Below are 12,222 nucleotides of genomic sequence, written 5' to 3'. Positions count from 1 at the left end.
TTTTCCCACATGTACACGTCCTCCCTCCATTCTTGATATTGTACCAGCATAAGTCACCAAGGAGAGCCGGCCGGGATGGAGCCAGCCCAACACGGGTGCGCAGCTCCAGCAGAGTCCCGGGGTGGGCGCCCTGCCATAAACCGTGTGAATGCTGGCTCCTATCCTGTATAAAGCTCTGCAGACAGGGATATGCAGCCAGACCAAGGTGGTACACGGAGGGATATCAACAGATTCTCCTCTCCACCAGTAGCTGGGTTGGGAGAAAGAAAGAAAAGCCTTCCTCAATTCACAGGTTCCCTGGAATGCCAGTAAGAACCCACTTCACGGAATGTGGGCTGAATGCTGAGGCCATACATCTGCCTAAAGGGTCCCTCTTGAGGAAGTTCTGACTTAAAAAGGTCACATGGGTTTTTGAGGCTTCAGCTGGGTCACACTCTGCCTTGGGCTCTTATGAGAAGTTCAGCCTCTCAATCTACTTCCTACTAGCACAGCAGATGTGTTCAAGTGGAACCACACAACGCACCAGACGTCTCAACACGCCAGGAGCACCTGGCCCTGTAGAAGCCGGAAGAAGCAGCTTGAGACTAGAGCATAGAACCAGGGCAATTAACAACCCCCAGATAATAAGGCAGCTGTCTATTTCCTGCCATGGCAAGTTCTCTGAAACATACTGTTAAAATTCAAGTGGCGAGGCACAGGTGTGGTTCAGTCAGTTAAGCATCGGACTCTCGATTTTAACTCAGGTCACGATCTCACAGGTTTGTGAGTTCAAGCCCCAAGTCAGGCTCTGCGCTGTCAGGTGGATCCTGCTTGGGATTCTCTGCTGCTCTCTCTCCTCCTCTCCCGCTTGCATGTGCACGTGGGCACACATATGCACACGCATTCTCTCTCTCTCAAAATAGTAAACTTTACAAAAACTCAAGCGGTAAAACAAACTGCACAGGATGAGTCAGTTTATGAGAAAAATTACTTATGTGTGAATCTATGTAGATTTTTATGTGTATGTGTACACGTGCCATTACGTGTGCACATACACATACGTGTAAGTATATGTATTTATACATGCACATTTATGTATGTACTTACACATACGCCTATAAATGTAAATTCACAGTAGTAAAACGTCTGGGAATATATGCCAAAATATTAACAATGATTTATTCTGAGGAGTGGGAGTGAAAAGGGAGAGGTCAAAAGGAAATGATGGGCTTTTTATAGTTTATCTCATATGTTAGTATTTTTTCAATTGGAATGTCTTGATACGTTACATATATAAGATTTACGAGTGAGCAGACTCCTCCCCAGGGAGACTAGAGTCCCTCTGCACAGCCAAGGTGGGGTTCCAGGCAGGTACAATCTCTCGTAAACAGTTAAGTGGCGGCCCCCGCCCCACGTCCACCCCGTGTCCAGAAGGAGCTCGGCGGCCGCTCCTGTCTTCAGCCCCAGAGCTACGCCAACCTACTCCGGTCAATGCCCAAGAAACAAGCCTCCTGAGTGACTTAACCCTCTAGTCCCTCGGGGTTCGACTGCTCTGAGCTTCACCTCCGGAGTCAACCTCTCCCTCCTGGCCCCACAATCTCTCCACTGTGTCTTGTGCTCTCTGGAACCCTCTGGTTTGGTACACAACCTCCTACATCCTCAGCCTCCTTGTTCAAAAGCGTATGTCACACATCCCTGTCAAGGCTTCCCTCAGGTGGAGACTGCTCCTTCTCCCCCTCCTTCCCTCTGAGACCCAGGCGGGGTTACTGCCTCAGGCCACACCACACTCCGGGGTCCCTGCTCCTCTGAGTACCTTGAAATGTGGCTGCACCACCTCGTCCTTATCAGCCCACATGCTGTCCTCCCCAACATCCCTTCTCACTCATCAGACACGAAGCTCTGGCTTACTCTCTTCGTCTCCATCCTGAGTGGTTCTGCCATACACACGGATGACTCATCCTCTACCTTGGCTCCTCTGCTCCCCGCATTTCCTCTCCACTTCAAACACTCTCCTGAATCTTGTCCCAGGAGGAACTACACTGCCTCTCAACTATTGAAGCGTCCAGCCCTGTGAAGACATCCTCCTGTTCAGTTGGCTAACCCAGCTGCTCCCCATACACTTCCTCCTCAACCTCAATGAGAAGTCCAGCATCTCACGCTGATTCTTCTACTTTTCCCCTAGCATCCCCCTGCCACCGCCTTCCGTCCCTAACAATCACAGGAAACATTTTCTTGCCAACATCTTTAAATTGTTGCCCCGAGGTCTTTCCCTCTTTCCCAAAATACATGCCTGACAAAATTCCATTATCCCAAGCACCCACCTAGTCTGCACCTATACCTGGTCTAGGGAATGTTGCTGGGGGGCCGGGAGGGGGAGAAGACATACACTTAACCCTTATTATTCATGACTTCCTAGCTGCGATTTCACCTACGTGATAACATCTGTACCCACAGTGTCTGGGAACAGATGCACGCACAGAGCGGCGAAAACTGTGAGCCGCCTATCATGCGAGTTCCCGGCTCAGGTCGAAGAAGGCAATGCTCTCTCTGCCTTCTCGTTTTACATCTCATTCTGTACGCCGAACACCCTGTGCACAATCTACTTACTGCTACGTTTTTCACATTTGTGCTTCCTGTGGGTGATTCTGCTATTTGGAACGGCCCCCGAGCACAGTGCCGAAGCGCTGGCTGGTGCTCCTAAGTGCAAGAAAGCAATGACGTGCCTTAAGGAGAAGATGTGTGTTAGGGCAGCTTCATCAGGCGTTGAGTTATGGTGCTGTTGGTTGAGTCCCATGTTAATAAACCAACAACAGATATTAAAGAAGATGTCACTAAACAGAAATATACATGAACAAGGTTACATATTGTTCAGCTGATGGAAATGTGACCAGAAGCTCCCGGGAACCTAATCCTAGAAGCAACGGTCAGGATCTGCGATTCATGGCTTACAACTACCACAAACGAGAATCACATGCACCTGTACGGCAGACACTCCCTGTTCCATCCCTGCTGTGTAGCAATCCTTCTAGATGGCCCCGTCCAGTTCTACTCCCATCCTTCACAACAGCCCTTTCACCCTCCTTCAGCTACACCTTCATGTGACCTTCCGTGACAAAGAAGCTCCCTCACACATCTGTCCCCAAACTAGCAGACCTGCCCGTGCATGTGCACATACTCCCCACCCTGTTAGAACCCAACAGGAGAGTCCTGCTCCTGGCTAATGGGTGGGCCTCCTCATGAACTCTGGATTTCATCTTCCCATATCCCCTCTTTATCAATGATCTGCCCTCTCTGAACCTTCCAATCTTCTGCTCCCTAGTTGCTTTTTTTCCAGAATTCACTCTCCAATCTCTTCCCATTGCAAAAAAAAAAAGGGGGGGGGGGCGGGGAGGAAGACAAAGAAAAGTAAATAGAGAGTATCTCTCAGGCTTAGGCAAACAAATTCTCATACAACTGTTAAACTTTTTTTGTAACAACTGCAAAACTTTTTGGAACAACAAGTAGCTGTGTGCATCAAAAATTTTCATTTTAATCATGCTCACGAGGCACTGTTTGTAATAATAAGAACAATGAGAAAGTAAAGACCACTCAATTGTTCATCCGTCTGAGAGAAATTAAATGAATAACAGAAAATAAGTAAAATGCAATACTACTCGATGGTGGAAAACAATATGCACGTAAAATATATGATACACCGTCATAAAAGCAAGCTTCAGAATTATTGTGCAATTTATATGTAAAAAAGAGAAAAATGTACATATTTTTACAAGCAGAGAAAACATTTGGAGGGAACGCAGGAAACACATAAGAGTCATTATCTCTGGGATATGGAATAAGGAAAAGAAGGTGGTGTGATAGAGAACTTTTACTTTTTATAACAAATACATATATTTATATATTTATATACATTCTTACACTAGTTGAAGTTTTCATGATGAGCAAACATTACTGTTATAATAAAAAACTGGACGAACTAAAATAGATCTTCAAAATCAAGAGTTGAAACACACACACACACACACACACACACACACACACACACACACACCTTAAAAAGATCCCCTTCTTTTTTACACCTAAACTTCTCAAAAGCAGTCCACACTTACTGAATCTGCTTCTACATTTACTGAACAATGCTGTCTCAACTGTTTGTGGGGAACTAGGGAAAGTACTAAGCACAGTATTGTCCTAGGTACTCTGTACGTAACTATGTATCATTATTTACTGTAACTGTCATGGTCCATGTAGGAGATGTCACTGTGTTCCACAGGAGCCACGCTTCTTACAAATTCCCTAAGCTACTATAGGAATACTATGATAACTGAAACTAACACACAAGACCACCTTACTCTTTTGGGGGGCATTTTCAAGTGATACATACCCCTGGCTCAAGGGAGGAAGGAAGTCGGACGCTAGCACAGGAAGAAAAAAACAAATTCTAAGAAGTGCTCTCAGGAATATACTAGACTAAGCTATATATAAATAGACTTGGACAATTTTTCCTGAAAAATTTCACAGAGATACCTCAAAATACTAAAAAAAGTATATGAGCTAGAGTATTACGCTAAGCGAAGGAAGTCAGTCAGAGAAAGACAAATACCATATGATTTCACTCATATGTGGAATTTAAGAAACAAAACAGATGAACACAGAGGGGGGAAAAAAAGAGGGAGGGGCAAACTGTAGAGAACAAACTGAGGGTTGTTGGAGGAGAGGAGGGTGGAGGGATGGGATAAATGGATGATGGGCATTAAGGAGGGCACTGGTTGGGATGAGAACTGGGTGTTATGTGTTAAGTGATGAATCACTAAATTCTACTCCTGAAACTAACAGTACACTATATGTTAATTAACTGGAACTTAAATAAAACTTGAAACAAAAAAAACAAAAAATTAAAAAATTAAAAGTTTATAAGTACCTATTGGTCTGTTTTTTTATATTAAGGAACCACAGTATGACCAAAGCTATGGAGTCAGATAGCGTGGGGTCAAATCCTGGTTCTACCACTTTGAGGCTGTGTGACCTTGTATATGTCACTTAGCCTCTCTGAACCTCAGTTCCTTTATCAATAAAACAGGGATGAAAAAACAGGACCTGCAAAGCTTATAAATGAATCTTACAAAGATTCAATGAGGTCACGTACAAAGCAATAAGCATCATGCCTGGTGTAGAGCAGTACTTAACAGATGGCACTTTTCCCCATTATTAAAATCCCGTAACCACCATTTTATTGCAAAAATAAAGACAAAGCAAACTTACCTCAGCCACAGTGAGGACACAGTACACGGACTGATGTTCGGGGTCCACACCTTCTAATTTCATGCCAACTTTAAACCCATTTTTGTTATATGGAAAGGATTGATACTAAAATGCAAAATGACAGCAGTTTTAGTATGTTATCCTGAAGGCCTAATTAAAGTGTGAATTATTAACGTTCTTAAAGACTAACCAAATACATAAACAACTCTTAAAAATCCAAAAGAAAGGGGATTTTCAACCTCACTCGTAAGAGTCATACAAAGTAAAATTACACTCAAATATATTTTACCTAATCGGATTCATAAAGATCACAATGTTTGATTACACAGTGGTGGCAAAGCTCTAGAGAAACAGGCACATACGTACATCACGAGCAGGGATTAAAGTGGCCCAACCCGTAGCAATTTCGCAATATCTATAAAACAGAGGACGTTCTGTTTGTCTCAGGAATTCTAATTCTAGGAAATTAGTGCACAGCGATATCCACATGTGTGCAAAATGACAGGTGTACAAGGCTATTCACTAAAACATAAGTGTGTGTTGTGTGTGTGTATGATATGTGTCCTATACTAACACACACACATAAGCCAACCAATAGGGAGTAGCTTAACTTGTTATGGAACAGACCTAAGATGCCACACGATGCACTATTATAGAAGAATGAAGAAGGGCATAACGAACTGAGATTTCCAAACTAAGTTAAAAAAAAAACAACAAAGTCTAAAAAAACACACATGGTATGTGTGACGTATGCTACCCCTTGGCTGACGACAGGGAGGACAGGATCTGTGTCTGTCTGTGCTGATCTGGACACAGAATTTTGTGAGAAGGGAATATAAGAGGGAGCAATGATAATCACTTCAGGAGAGGCAGACCTGGGACCTGGAGGGCAGGGCTCTGAGGGACATACTGCATATTCTTCTGGTACTTTTATAGTGTCGATTACATGACTGTGTTACTGATTCGAGTAATTAGCTGCATTTAAGTTTTTTTTTTTTTTTTACATGTAAAAAGGTCTAGTCTACAAAGAATCAAAGTTACAGAAAATAATTATATAGAACAAGTTCATATGTAATTACAGTTATGTTTAAATAATATTCTCAATGTAGATGTAATCATTATAACATCGACTCTCCGTTCACTTTTTTAAAACTCCCTATGTCCGGGCACCCAGGTGGCTTAGTTGGTTAAGCGTCCACCTTTGGCTCAGGTCATGATCTTGTGGTTCGTGGGTTCAAGCCCCGCTTCGGGCTCTGTGCTGACAGCTCAGAGCCTGGAGCCTGCTTCTGATTCTGTCTCCCTTTCTCTCTGCCTCTCCTTCCCCCATGCTCGCTCGCTCTCTCTTAAAAACACATAAAACACTAAAAAATTTAAAAACAAAACAAAAAACTCCCTATGTTAATGCATATATTCCAAGGTATCAACAGATTTATCATGTACCATGATTAAATATAATTAAATAATTTAAATCAGGGTTCAGCAAACTATCCTCTCTCGGTCAACTCCAAACCTCAACCTGTTTTTGTAAGTAAAGTTTTAGTAGACTACAGCCGTAGCCCTTCATTTATATATCGTCTATAGCTGCTTTCATTACAACAACATAACTGAGTCACTGCAACTGAGACCTGATGCCCCACAAAACCTAAAACACATACCTTCTTGCTCTTTCACAGAACAAGTTTGCTGACCCCCCTGCTTCAGCCCAGGGGCAGCAGCCCCTACTCAGAACTTCACTTGGTGTCTATAATTCTAACTGATTTTAAATCACTTATGACAAAATGTTTTTACTACAGTTAATGTAACACGGTAACTTGCTTTCAGGGTTTTCTTGAGAAATTATATAAACCTCAGTCACTCGTTTTTGTTTCTCCCAAAGCCATAATGTTGACACGAAATTTCATGCCGGTTTTTCTTTATCTACTAGCTTTGCAGCAACAGTAGAGGAATCCCCCTTAAAAGTCGTGAGTGAAATCCCAGTAAATGTCGAGACGAAAGAGCATGTGCGTCTGCATGTGGGCCCATCCGTGTGTGTTGGAGGACTGTGAGTACACATGCACGTCAGTTGCCCTTGGAGTTACTCCTCCGTGTAAATACACTCATGAAAACAGTATGCTTGAGAAATGATCCCAAGTCACATTTCCCAAACACATACTGGAAACATCAATGCTAATTCCAGATCAGAATTCCAGAGTCTTCTCTCTTATAGACAATGCTTTCTAGAAGCGCCCATACCTCCTTGAACAGCTTTGCTGGCACTGCCACAGCTTTTTCCTCTTCCAGGTAGGACGCCCAGCACCAGGCTTTCTTTCCCTTAGGAGGCAAGCCTAAAAAGCAAGTGAGACGAAGATGATAGGGTTTCCAAATCTAGGAAGTCAAAGGGGTATCCTGTGAAGTCTCACTTCCCCGACTACTACCACGCCCGGTATTTCTCAGCCTCTTCCCGGGCCTCCCAAAGAAGCGAGAGCTAAGAAGTAAACTGTGGTGTACAACCAGTTACAACGGTAGGTGCAGAAGAACTTAGAATAAAAGAAGGAGACACGGCAGGAAACCGAGCTAGAACAGTATCATGAAACGAGATGATCAAAAAATGCCTCCTGAGGGGCGACTGGGTGACTCAGTCGGTTAAGTGTCTGACTTCAGCTCAGGTCATGATCTCGCGGTTCGTGAGTTTGAGCCCTGCATTGGGATTCTCTCTTTCTCCTTCTCTCTCTGCCCCTCCCCAACTTGAGCACATGCACTCCCTCTCTCTCTCTCTTGCAAAATAAATAAACTTAAAAAAAAATGTTTCCTGGGGCACCTGGGTAGCTCAGTTGGTTAGGTGTCCTACTTCGGCTCAGATCATGATCTTACAGTTTCTGAGTTTGAGTCCCACATCAGGCTCGCTGCTATCAGCACAGAGCCTGCTTTGGATCCCCTGATTCTCTCTCTCTCTGCCCTTACCCTGCTTGCAAGTGCTCACTCAAAAATAAATAAATATTTGGAAAAAAAAAATTTCCTGAGATAAAGAAGCTGAGGACTGGGAAGAGGGCAGTGCACTGAGTACCTAGGGAATGGCTGCTAATCTGGGGGCGGGGGTGGGGGGTGGGGGGGTGGGGTGGATATCAATTTAGCAAGGGCCAGATTTTGAGCAGCAAAAGAATACAGAAGTGGTAAAGATATGCAACCAGCCAGTATCACTTTTACTCTGGGTTAATTTAACAGATAATAGAAATGAGGGAAGAGCATAATAGCTTGATGGGTAGCAAAACTGGGAGAAAGGTATTTAGGGGATGAGATGTGAACGGGCTGAGATGGAGCTCGAAGAGAAAAATATCTGAATACCTAACAGGGAAAAATAAATGACTAAAGGAACAAGGTTCCAGAAAGAGTCAGGGCCCTGAAGGTAGAAGAGAAGAAGGTTAAAACATTTGTGAGGCAGAGAGCAGAGTGAGAAATTTACCCCCCTCTAATCTCAGTGATGTAAAACAGAAGGTCATGTCCCCCGAGAATGTAAACGCCAGGCTGTGTGCCTGAGGCAGGTGGGAGTAGTTCACGCTTTATTTGAGAAATGGAGGGATGAACAAGACAGGAAGGCGTCCACGCAGTAAAAGGCGCACTGGGTTCACGGCCCCGATTTGCAGGGACAGCATGAACAGAGAGGTCGGCAGTGGGGCTGCACAGAGTGGCGTGACCTCACGTGACACGCTGGCAGGCAGATGCTATGGGTCAACAAGGCAAGACAAAACCTGGTGGAGGACGCTGAGGCCTCCATGGAAGTGGCCAAAGGGCCATGATGCACATGGAGTTCAAGTTCATCCAGTCAGGTACAAAAGGAAAGGGTCCGAGGACTGGATTTGTCATGAAAACAAAGTGCTGCCCGAGGAACAATGAAAGAAGCAAAAAAGGTTCCACATCAGGAGTTTAAAGTTTGAGATCAAACATTAAAAACTTAAAATCTTAGGGGCGCCTGGGTGGCTCAGTCAGTTAAGCGTCTGACTCTTGATTTTGGCTCAGGTCATGATCTCATGGTTTGTGAGTTTGAGTCCTGCATCGGGCTCCATGCTGGTAGTGTGGAACCTGCTTGGGATTCTCTCTCTCCCTCTTTCGCTGCCCTCCCCTGTTTGTGCTCTCTCTCAAAATAAGTAAACTTAAAAAAAAAAAAACTTAAAATCTTAGGATATAAGGACAAAGGTTTTAGAAAACACACAGAAGGAGAAAAAAACCTACTCAACAGAAAAACATAGGAAGATGTTTTCAAGTTTGCACTGACATTATTCAAAAGTTACTCATTTCCATTTTTTTCTTTATCTACTTCTTCAAACCCCGCTTTTTATGGACAAAATTTAATCAAAGAAAGACCCAAAACAATACCTTAATGGCCCTTGTGTACATTATAATTAAGACTAAAATGTCTACCTTTGTGAAATATTTTCCATTTCATAAAGTCACAAGTAAACCATTTCTTTCATCAACTTACCTTGCTTTATTACAGTTGAATCACCTCGCCTTTTCCTTCGGGCTCTCTGCGAACCCCTCAGGATTCTTCCGTCTTGTTTGTTTTCCTACAGCAAGAAAGGGAAATCACGATTTTACAAGCTCATGAAATTGGCACCAACGAAAAGTTAGAGAGCTGTCAGAAAGCATTATTCTTTTTTGTACTTTTCTTCAATTTCACTTTGTAAGTTTTAAAGAAAGTAAGAATATAGGTCATATGAGAACTGTGTTGCTTTTGGCCTGAGGTCATTACCAAATAGGAACGTTTCCAAGAATTACACTCTGGAACTGCACAGATACTGTTCCTGCCTTCTTGAAGCACTTTCTTCTTGTAGCTCCTTGACCACTTTGTTCTGATTTTCCTCACACCCCACTGGCCCGTCTTTCTCAGTCCCTTTGCTGATGTCTCCTCTAATCCAGTCCCTTTCTCTTCTCTATCGAATCCCTCTTCCTGGGTTTTAAACATCATCTGTCTGCCAAATATCCACAGTCATATCCCCTGACCTCGTCCCTGACTCCACACTCACGAACCCGACTGCCCACCTGGGATCTCCACCTGGAAGCCTAACGAGCATCTCAAACTCCTGATTCCAAAGGACTCTAACTTCTGTGCTCCAGTTTTGCCTTCCCATCTTCAATAAATGGCATCGTTATCCAGTCGACTGTTCAAGCCAAAACTTGAGTTATTCCTGACTCCTCTTTCCTGATGACCCTGCCTCTAACATCTACCCTGAAATCAGTGACTTCTACCCTACACAGCCCTTTCAGCTAGTCTACTGCAATAAACTAACAGCCTTCCTTGATTCCATTCTCACTGTCACACATCAAAGCTAGAGCCATCACTTGGAAACGTAAACCCTATCAACATATTCCCTTGCCTTCAACTTTCCAGTCCCAGCCCACACAAAACAGAATGAAACCCCATTATTCTGGTTTATCATAAAGCATTACATAGGCTGGACCTCTTCAGCTTCACCTTACTCCACCCTCCCTTCACCTGTAAGGGTCAACCACATTGTCTTTATTTCCTCAACAAAACATATTACACATGTTCTCACCTTAGGGACTCTTCCCTAGCCACTCCATTGCCCAGGGGGCTCCTCACTCCTACTTTTAACAGACCTGGCTCCTTCTTATTATCAAGATCACAGAGTTCATGCCACCTTCTCTGGGAGGCCTCCCTGAGAACCCAACTGGAAGCAGTGAATCAACTCTCATGCCCGCCTGTACTTCTCACCGTAGCATTTATCATAGGCTGACACGTCTCCTGTTTATTATATGTCCCCTTAAAAGAATGTGATGTCCCTGAGAGGAGAGACCCTGTTCTCCTTATGCTGTTCATCCCTGTGTTCCCAGCTCCTAGAAGAAAGACTAGCAAATAATTGGTTGCTCAGTATTGATCTGAAGGGAAATGCTTCAGGACCTCAAAGTTCTCTTTTCGTATAGGACCATTAATATGTACTTTAGCAATATTTATGTTTTAATTAGCACATTTGGAATTAGTTTCCCCTAAATATACCTGACATTTATATGCCATTTTCTACCTACTCACATAGTTTTATGAGATCTGTCTGCAATTTACCAAAATGGGATTGACATTTTTCGCCATCAAGAGGAATTAAAGATTCATTTGTACAACTGAAGGTTTTGCTGTTGCCTTTTCTCTCCAGTAATAAATTTCAGCACATCCTACTTCCTCACCCTAAGGGAGGAGTATTATTATTTATTATTCTCATTTTGATATGCAGACAGTGCCATACCAAAGAGGGTAGACAGGTAATTTGTTGATGGTAACACAGAGAGTCATGGAACCAGCCCTGGAAGTCAGATAACTGGCTGCAGAGCCAGCACCTTTGACCATGGTGTTACTCTCTGAAGAAGTGCCCCTGTATCGGAGCGCCTGGTGGCTCAGTCGGTTAAGTGTCCAACTTCGGCTCAGGTCATGATCTCACGGTTCATAAGTTTGAATCCCGCATCGGGCTCTGCACGGACAGCTCAGAGCCTGCTTCAGATTCTCTCTCTCCTTCTCTCTGCCCCTCCCTAGCTTGCCCTCTCTCTCTCTCTCTCTCAGAAATAAGTAAACAACAGCAACAACAAAAAGTACCCTGAGTTCTTTGGTAGTTGCATCAGAGATACTAACCATTTCATCATCCCGATCTTCTCCATCCTCCTTGGAGTCAGCTTTCAGAGATAATTTTGGTTTCTTCTTCCGACTACACTTAGGATCTTCTTCCTCATTGTCCTCTCCTATGTCCCTTTCTTCCTTCTGATCTCTGTTGTATTTATAAACCCAAAATAGTGACAGGAAAACAATACCTGTCAAACATCTACATGGTGACTATCATGCAACTTAAAAAAAAAAAAAAAGTCATTTAACCACCAGGAGAAGGAAAAACATTTAACCACCAGGAGAAGAGTGTAGGCATTAGGATATCATAGCTAAGGAACACCTAAAACCATTATCATATATGACTCTTCAAAGCAGAAAATGGAAACTAGCTTATATATTAA

At 43.4% G+C, this 12,222-nt stretch overlaps 1 protein-coding gene across 7 annotated transcripts in view; it reads right to left on the bottom strand.

Annotated features, from left to right (window-relative positions):
- The window catches only part of L3MBTL3 (L3MBTL histone methyl-lysine binding protein 3), a 129,332-nt gene that overhangs the window by 82,446 nt on the left and 34,664 nt on the right, over positions 1-12,222 (bottom strand). For all 7 annotated transcript variants that reach the window (XM_042939796.1, XM_042939801.1, XM_042939803.1 and 4 more), the window contains 4 exons: positions 11,852-11,984; positions 9,695-9,779; positions 7,471-7,562; positions 5,239-5,343 (listed from right to left, as the gene is read on the bottom strand). In XM_042939796.1, coding sequence (XP_042795730.1) covers positions 5,239-5,343; positions 7,471-7,562; positions 9,695-9,779; positions 11,852-11,984 — 415 coding nt within the window. The remainder of the gene's footprint in view (positions 1-5,238; positions 5,344-7,470; positions 7,563-9,694; positions 9,780-11,851; positions 11,985-12,222) is intronic.

The sequence above is a fragment of the Panthera leo genome, chromosome B2 (genome assembly GCF_018350215.1).
Source record: "Panthera leo isolate Ple1 chromosome B2, P.leo_Ple1_pat1.1, whole genome shotgun sequence".
Lineage (NCBI taxonomy): Eukaryota > Metazoa > Chordata > Mammalia > Carnivora > Felidae > Panthera > Panthera leo.
This window is presented reverse-complemented; position numbering and strand designations above follow the sequence as displayed.